Source organism: Phaenicophaeus curvirostris, chromosome 24 (assembly GCF_032191515.1).
Source record: "Phaenicophaeus curvirostris isolate KB17595 chromosome 24, BPBGC_Pcur_1.0, whole genome shotgun sequence".
Classification (NCBI taxonomy): domain Eukaryota; kingdom Metazoa; phylum Chordata; class Aves; order Cuculiformes; family Cuculidae; genus Phaenicophaeus; species Phaenicophaeus curvirostris.
In genome coordinates, this window is record NC_091415.1 from 3,209,111 (window position 1) to 3,217,423 (window position 8,313).

The following is an 8,313-nucleotide window of genomic DNA, read 5'->3' on the forward strand; positions in this document are numbered from 1 at the left end:
ACCTCTAAGTGATTCTTTCCTGCTGGACCCAGGGCCGTTCTCTGCAGCTAAAGCAGATTCACACCCAGGACACGCTCCCTGCAGGCAGAGCTCGTGCTGGAGGCATCAGTGGGTGTCAGGATGGTTCCCAGTGCCCATAAGGGTCAAGGTCCCGCATGGAGCAGGAGCTATGGGGCTGCAGAGAGTCTGGGGTGAGGCGATGGAGGGTTCCAGTTATCCCTGGGGCTGCAGGGGGTCTGGGGTGAGGCGATGGAAGGCTCCAGTTGTCCCCTGCTGAGTTATTGCATCCTCTTTTGGAGCGCATGGGGACAGCTCAGCAGTGGCCACGACTCACACCTGGGTCTGCAGCTCAGAGCCACCCGATGGACCTGTGGACAGCCTGATCACACCAGCCAAAACCTGATGTGGCCATAAAATCATCTCTGGAGCAATGCAGCTCCCAGGAAACCCTGGAAGCAGACACAGAGAGATCGCCCCAAGGTCCCAGGAGGGAATTGAGGAACTATTGGAACACGGGGAAGTCCCAGAATGGTTTGCAAAGCAGCTGCTGGGCTGGGCGAGGGCTTTCTGCTGTTCTTGCTGTTGAGAACAAGACATTGAATGCATTTTGAAAGTCTTGGTTTTATTAGTTGCTCACCCCTTGCTCCTTTTGCCCCAGAACTGAATTAGCACCTAAACGGAGGCTCAGCTCGCACCAGGGTTAAACACACTAGTTTTAGCCCCACGTTTTCCATGAGGCAGCAGGGTCCAAAGGGATTTGGGGGGTCTGGGGGTCAGGAGAAGTGGCCTGTGGGCAGGCGGGGCAGGCAGAAATAGGCATTGGGGAAGAGGCTGAGGTTGATGGGGTTGCCATCGAGGCGGATGTCCTCCAGCGCCCTGCGGATCTGGCTGTGGTCTCGGCTGTCGCAGAACGTGTCCTCATGCATGGTCTGGATGTTGTTGTTCTGGCCAGGGAGGCAATGGATAAAATCATAGTCAGAGGGTTGGGGAGGAAGAGGAGAAGGAGAAGGTGGTGGTAAGCTCTGCTAGACTCAGGAACAACCAAGCCTGGGTCTGGGCTCGTCTCACCTGGAGGTGCAGGGAGCGCAGGCTCTCAGGCAAGGGTGCTGGGATATGCTCCAGCTGGTTATCGGACAGATGGAGAAACTGCAGCTGCTTCAGATCCTGCAGGAAGAGGAGGGAGATGAACCTCCCTGCTCCCAGCCCCGCTCTGGCACTCTGCATCATCCCCGTTACCCCTTGGCATGACACGTTTGGGTTAAAACCAGCCTGGATTCATCCAGTGGGCTGGCAACCCCAGCACCCACCCGGAAAGCTTCAGGCCTGAGTCCGGTGCTGGGGATCCTGTTGAGACGAGCATCCAGGCGGACGATGCTGCGGGGCAGCTCGGGCAGCGCCGTCAGCCTGTTCTCGGGCAGGATGAGCTCCTGCAGGCTGGGCAGCAGGCGGAAGGCATCCGCGTCCACCCAGGAGATGAAATTGCTGCTCAGGTCTATCCGCTTCAGCTTCTCTGGTACGAGAGGAAGGAGGAGATGAGCAGCGACCCACGCAGAACCGCTTATTCCCCCTGTGCCCTTTGCCTCGACGTACTCAGCCCTGTGAAATCACTAGCCCGGATGGCAGCGATGCGGTTGAAGCGGGCGTAGAGGTAGGTGGTCTCGGGTGGCAGCAACGGGATGTGCTCCAGGTCAGCATCGTCGCAGTAGACGGAGGTGCCGATGCACAAGCAGAGCAGGCAGCTGGGCAAGCCTGGGGGTGCAGAGGCCATGGCACGGCACAGGATGGCATGGGATGGCACAGAATAGCATGGCACGGCATGGGATGGCACGGATCCCCATCCCCAGAGCACCCCAGCACGCAGGGAGATGGGAGGACGTGCCCACCCCTGCCCACGCTGCGGGTACACAAAGTCTTTAGCACCTGGAGCTGTCACAGTCCCAGCACCTTCGTCAGCAAAACAGCCCAGGGCACCTCATCGAGGGCCAGAAACTCCCAGCCAAAAGAGCTGCTAATAAATGAAGTTTCTCAGGGCCAAATACCTCCCATGAGAGAGGAGATGCAAGCCTGCCAAGCGCAGCAGCTTTACACCCAGGGTTCACTTGGCCCCCTTATTTTTTTCCACAGAAGGAAACATCACCAAAAACATCTGTCTCAGCTTTGTGAGGGGTGGCAGGAGGGGTAAAGCCTGGTCCCCCCCCATCCCCATGCTCCCTCTCCTCTCCCCCAGCACCCGTGAGCCTCAGCATCCATTAGTGGGGGAGTTCAAAGCAGCAAGGCAACAATTTCCCTTTGCCTCCTACTTAATTTGTCCCAGTCCAGAGTGACAGAAAATGAATAAAGATATTTATCCCTCGCTACAGGATTTTAATTGTCACTAATCTAATTGCTACTCTGTCCGACTGTCGCAATGCCTCTGCTCATTAAAATGTTGCTGCTTTGCTGGAGCTCTTGTTTCCCAGAAATATCTCGCTGCAGCCCTCCTGCCTGCTGTGTGATAAGATGCACCCCCAACACCCCGGGCAGAGCAAATAACTGCTGCTGTCTGCTGGTGGCAAAAGGGTTTGCTCCCTTTTCTCCAGAGCATCAGTCCTGCCACCTCTGGGACACGTGGCTGCATCCCATGGGGACCAAACCCCACTGGCTGCACCATCGAGATGCATCCAGGGGGCTGCACTCACCCTGCACGGGGATGGGTGCTGGGTGGACGGGGCTGGCGGTGCTCAGAGGCTGCAGCTTTGGGGTTTCAGGCACGGTGTCCAGGTTTGGGAGAGCCACGGGGTCCTTGGGGCGAGGAGCCAAGGTGCCAACCTCGATCTGCAAACACAGCCTGGGGGTGAGGGCTGGGGCAGCCCTCCCGCTCCTCTCCAGGGCAGGAGGATCAAGGGGTCAAGAGCACTGGATAGGTCTTATTGGAAAGGCAGCTCCTCCTTGAAGAGCTATCCTGGCTCAGGGATTCAAGAACTCCCCTCCTTTTTTGCCCAGAGGGATGCAGGAAACCTCAAGTCCTGGCTTCCCACAGAGATGCTCAACCAGGTGCTGGCAGGGGACAAGGAAGCTGGTGGAGGTCGGAGCCAGGTAAAGACCTTTCCCACTACCAGCAAGAGCACTGGAAGAGCCACCAGGGCTTACAAGCTTGTACAAGAGGCTGCTTGTCCATCCATCCCTTGGACCAAACCCCTTTCTCAGGATGCACCCAGGGAAGACCTGGCCCATGCTCTGGGTGCTCTCCTGCATCCCCCTCACCTTTGGAGCAAGGTCGCCGTAGTCATAGAGCTCCTCATAGTTGCTCAGATCAAGGATTTCACCGTAGTTGTCCAACGTCAGGTCATAGTTATCCAGGTCCAGGTTTTCATAGAGTGCAAGATCAGCTTTTGGCTTCTCCATCCTCCTTCTCTCCTTGGCTGGGACAGCCCGAGTGGCCCCCAGACACAGGCTAGCGATGCCCAGCCAGGCCAGGGTCCGCATCCTGCACCCGGCTGGGTTCATGGCTCTGAGGGCAGCGCTGGGAACCCTCAGGGGCTCCATCAGGGCTCCGCAGAAGGGGACCGTGTGCCCTGAAATGGTTGCAAAGCAGTGAAAGCAAAGATGGATGGGAAGGCAGGACCAGCACACCAGCCGCAGCCAGCTCCGCTCTGCAGCCGTGGAGGGGACTGCGACCACCGCAGGGGACAAACGCCCCAGGAACATTACGCCATCCCTTTTCTTTTCAGCCTATTTCACGCTCGGCTGGATGGCTGTGCAGGAGAGGCCCCTCAGCCGTGCTAGGCTGCCCTCCCTCCCTGGCTTTCCCAGCCCCAAAGAGATGCTGAGGGAATTAGGAGGTGAGGAGGGGGCTGGGGTCTTGCTCTGGCTCCTCGAGATGATGGATGAAGCTGGTCGCTGGCCCAATAAACCCAGCAGCCAAGCAGAAATGACCCCTGGAATCCCCCCTTCGGTCACTCCTGCTCCTACACCCTGGTGTAAAGCCCCGAGGTTCTGTTTCTCAGCCTCCAGCATCCTCATTAAGCCAGTGTCAGGGAGACCGGAGGTCACAGCGTCCCTGTGACTCAATCCTGGGGGTGTCCTGCAACCAGGATGCACCTGGCAGCCCCACATCCAAACCCACTGGAGCCCATTCCCAAAGGACACTCACTCTGCACGGGTCCTCAGCACCCACCACACACCCAGTGCTGCAGCATCCCCCACCTGCACCCCGAGCAGAGCAGGCGGAGGGGCCCAGCACCCACCTACGCATCTCTCTTTCCTAAACGCAAAAGCAACAACCCAGCCCCAGAGCCTTTTGTGCCCCAGATCCTTTTGCACCCCAGACTGAGGATGCTGCTCCCCATTTTCTACTGGTCTGCCCGCAGAACAAACCTTGACAAGCATGGTGAGCCCCCAGCACACCTTACCACCTCTCAACCCTCCCAGCCCCTCAGCTCACCCCAGCCCAGTGGGGCTCTGCTCGGTGCTGGAGGAGCAGGAGGAAGATGGTATGGACTTTCCCTTCCTCCTTGGTGTGGGAGAGCCCCACTCCGCTCCTGCAGGCTGGTGTGGTGGCTGGGGAAGGGCTGCTAAGCTTTTAATCTGTGGAAAGACGGGGCAGGGGGGCTGCGGAGGGGCTTGGCATCACCTCTGCTGAGGGGAGAGGAAGAATGTGGCCAATCAAGCCAGCAGCGCCCCACTGGGACCTTAGATTGTCCCTGGGGGTGAGCCAGCCCCAGTGGTGGCTGCCCTCCAAGAGCCCAGGCTGTGTTTGGGGTTGTGGGGGTCGGGATGGAGAGTGTGCTGTGCTTCCAGCGCTGCTGTCCCCATGGACACAGCCCTGGGCAGAGGGGACGCTGCCAGGTCCATCCCTGCCCCAACCAACCCAGCTCCTGCCAAGCCAGAGAGCAACTTCCAGCTGTAGCCATCCAGAGATGAAGGAATCGCAAAGCTCCAGGACACCCACCCACTCACTTTGCTGATCTGCAGGGCTTCAGCCAGGTAGGAGCTTGGGGTCCAGTGAGCATCCCAGCCCTGGGGAGGGAGCATGGTGGGACCTGGCACTCCCCTGGGCTTGGTGGTCTGCACAAGCCCACCCCAGGCTGCCAGATGGTTTATAATATTCATCTCATCCACCCCCTCCGCCTCCTGCGGGGCTCAGCGCCGCTCGCCACTCGTTGCTTTGGAAACATGGGGGTGGTTTGGAGAGGGGGAGCTGGTGTGGATGCAGGGTGGGGGGCAGCGTTGCTCCCCTCGCTGGGGTAGGAGGGAGGCATCCCCATCTCCTCCTGGTTTGCACCCACATGTTGCAGGGTAGGCGAGCTGCTCGATGGCGACTCAACTCTGGGGGGGCCATGGCCTTGCTTCATCCTCTAGCAGGGGAGATGTTGTTGCTAGGGATGTGTCCTATGTGGTTGGGACACCCCAGGATGGGCAGGGGGTGCCCGTCGAGCCCCACGGGCTGCTCGTCACCGCATCGGGCAGCCTTGTGCACGCACACACAGCCACCCACTGCTGTAAAAAATGTTCTTCTCTCTCTCTCGCGCGCAGGCGGATCGCAGCCCACTCGCCCACCCACCCGAGACGTCGCACCCATCTGCCAGCGCCCGCTGGGCAGGCGGGGACACCTTGGCCACCTCCACCAGGTCTCCTCCACGCACCCGCAGCCCCCTCACCCGCAGCCTTACCCTGCCCCGCGCAGCGTGGAGCGGAGCAAAGGGCCACCACTAATCTTCATTAAGCCCCTCATTAGACAGCTTGGCAGCCACCGTGACGGAGGCGATGTGGCAGCTGAAGGGGGGGGACATTAGAGCTGCCCCAGTGCCTCTGCTCTTTGGAGGGCACGGAGGTGCTTAGCTAGGGTCGGCTGAGCCCCCATCAGCCAGGGAGCAGGGTCTTTGGTCCAGTGTGGCTGCAGAGAACATGGCTTTTGTATGATGCCTTCTCCTTCAGCTCCGTGGGATGGTGAGGGGGTAGAGTGGTGGAAACTGGTGCAAAGCAAAAGCCTGGGCTGGTGGAGATCCCTGGTGCCTCTGCTTTGCTGTCCTAGAGAACCAACTGGTGTCCATCCTTGTGCCAGCAGGGCCAGGGAGGTTCTTCTCCCTCTGGACTCGGCACTGGGGAGACCAAACCTTGAATCCTGTGTTCAGTTCTGGCCCCTCACCACAAGAAGGATGTTGAGGCTCTGGAGCGAGTCCAGAGAAGAGCAATGAAGCTGGTGAAGGAGCGGCTGAGAGAGCTGGGGGTGTTTAGCCTGGAGAAGAGGAGGCTGAGGGGAGACCTCATTGCTCTCTCCAACTCCCTGAAAGGAGGTTGTGGAGAGGAGGGAGCTGGGCTCTTCTCCCAAGGGACAGGGGACAGGACGAGAGGGAATGGCCTCAAGCTCCACCAGGGGAGGTTTAAGCTGGACATTAGGAAAAAAAATTGATCCTAGCCGTAACTCATCCTGCTCCAAACCTCTTCTCACCATATTCAGCTGCTCCCCAGTGGGTCCACAACCCCCTCCCAGCACCAGGAAGATCAGCACATATCGTGCTGGAAGCCCTTTCGTGCCCATCCCAGAAGCCCCACACAGCCCCCACTAGATGAAGGATTCCCAGTCTTCATAGAGAGAAGAAGGCTCTGAGGAGAACTTGGAGCAGCCTCCCAGAACTTAAAGGAGCTGCAGAAAAGCTGGGGAGGGGCTCTTGATTGGGGAGGGCAGGAAGAGGATGACAGGGAACAGTTTGAAGCTGAAAGAGGGGAGACTGAGATGAGATCTTGGGAAGAAACCTTTTGCTGTGAGGATGGGGAGGCCCTGGAAGAGGTTACCCAGAGCAGAGGTGGCTGCCCCATCCCTGGAGGGGTTCAAGGCCAGGTTGGATGGGGCTTGGAGCCCCTGATCCAGTGGGAGGTGTCCCTGCCCATGGCAGGGGTGGAACTGGATGGGCTTGAAGGTCCCTTCCAACCCAACCCATCCATCCCATGCTGGATGCCCAGCTCCTACTTCCAGGGCAGAACAACAGCTTTTTGCAGAGAAGAAATGAGCCCCCGTGGTTTTTGGGGTGCTCCGTTCCCCTAGGAGACAGGGCTGGCTTGTTTTGGGAGGCAGCAAGCGCATGCACATCCAGGAGCGCATGATTCACACCTTGATCACAAAAGACGGAGATTTTATTCTCCGGCACAAAAACATAAGGGGAGCTCATTTCTTGTGGCTGCTCCACACACACACACACGCATCCCCCTCCTGCCAGCGTGCACGCTCCCGTGAGCAGCCCTGCGCCACAGCCCATGCGTTCGCACCCACGCCCACAGCCGTCCTCCCTCTCCGCTCATGATTCACGTGGGGAGAGCAGCAGCGAGAGGAGATTTTTTGAAGCTGCGGCGATGGGCAGAAGGAGAAGTCGCTGCCTACACCTGCTCTGCTCGTGTGAGAACACGCGCGCGTCCCAGCCCTGGGGATGGATCTCATTTCTGCGGGTGGGAGGGATGCTTCTTCCCCCAGCTGCCCACACACACACACACATACCCCACCACACACCCCCTGGAGACCCTCCGTGCTGCTCCCTTGGGCCAAACTCACCCTGGGGATATTTGTCGGGCTTCTCTGGGAGCACAAAGCAACGTAGGAGCAGCTCAGCTCAAGTCCTTGCAACCCGCCCTGACATGCTCGGCTTCCCCCCACCAGCTGATAGGGATGATAACACCCATCAGGTGCACCCACAGGCTCATCAGATGCACAGGTCAGGCTCTCTTAATTAGCAGAGGTGCTCATTAAGACAGGCACATGCTCTTTAAGACTGCCTTGCAGGAGGGTTTGCAGCCCTGCCTCCTGCTGCTTGTGAGTCCAACCCAAGAGCACCTCAAGCACAGACACATCACAGAGCACCTCAAGCACAGACACATCACAGAGCCCCCCAGCCTCCCGCTGTGGGGAACCCCAAGGTGTCCCCCCCAATAAACTGAGCTCCAACTGTTGGAAAGCTTGGCCCCAATGGACTAAATCGGGTCCTGAATGAAGCAGCAGCTCCTGCACGGAAGACGAGGATGGATCAGAGAGAAGCAGGTCCGACCACGGCGCTGGGTCCCTTGTGAATCATTTTATTTTCACTGCTGCAGAGAGTAGGAGTGAAAATACCATTAAGCTGAAATCAGTCGAGAACTACATATGTCTCTAGATATATCTGTACAGTCTACCAGTATATATACACATTATATATAAATATACACATAGGGTCTCTGGGTTTAAGGTTGAAACCTGTCAAACCCAATAAAGCCCATTGGAGGAAGATTTGAGGAAGAGATTTTTGTCATAAGAAAAGAAGCTTGAATTAGCATGAGGGTTTAATGATCCTTCCAGCGCTAGGAAGC

General features: G+C 58.2%; 1 protein-coding gene across 1 annotated transcript; it reads right to left on the minus strand.

Moving 5' to 3' along the window:
* Positions 1-610: 610 nt before the first annotated feature.
* OPTC (opticin) lies at positions 611-3,514 on the minus strand. The gene is made up of 6 exons (XM_069875864.1): positions 3,244-3,514; positions 2,679-2,814; positions 1,591-1,749; positions 1,308-1,510; positions 1,069-1,164; positions 611-944 (listed from the first exon to the last, which is right to left on the minus strand). The coding sequence occupies exons 1-6, from the start codon at positions 3,484-3,486 to the stop codon at positions 774-776; spliced, it is 1,008 nt and encodes a 335-aa protein (XP_069731965.1). The 5' UTR covers positions 3,487-3,514; the 3' UTR covers positions 611-773.
* Positions 3,515-8,313: the final 4,799 nt, after the last annotated feature.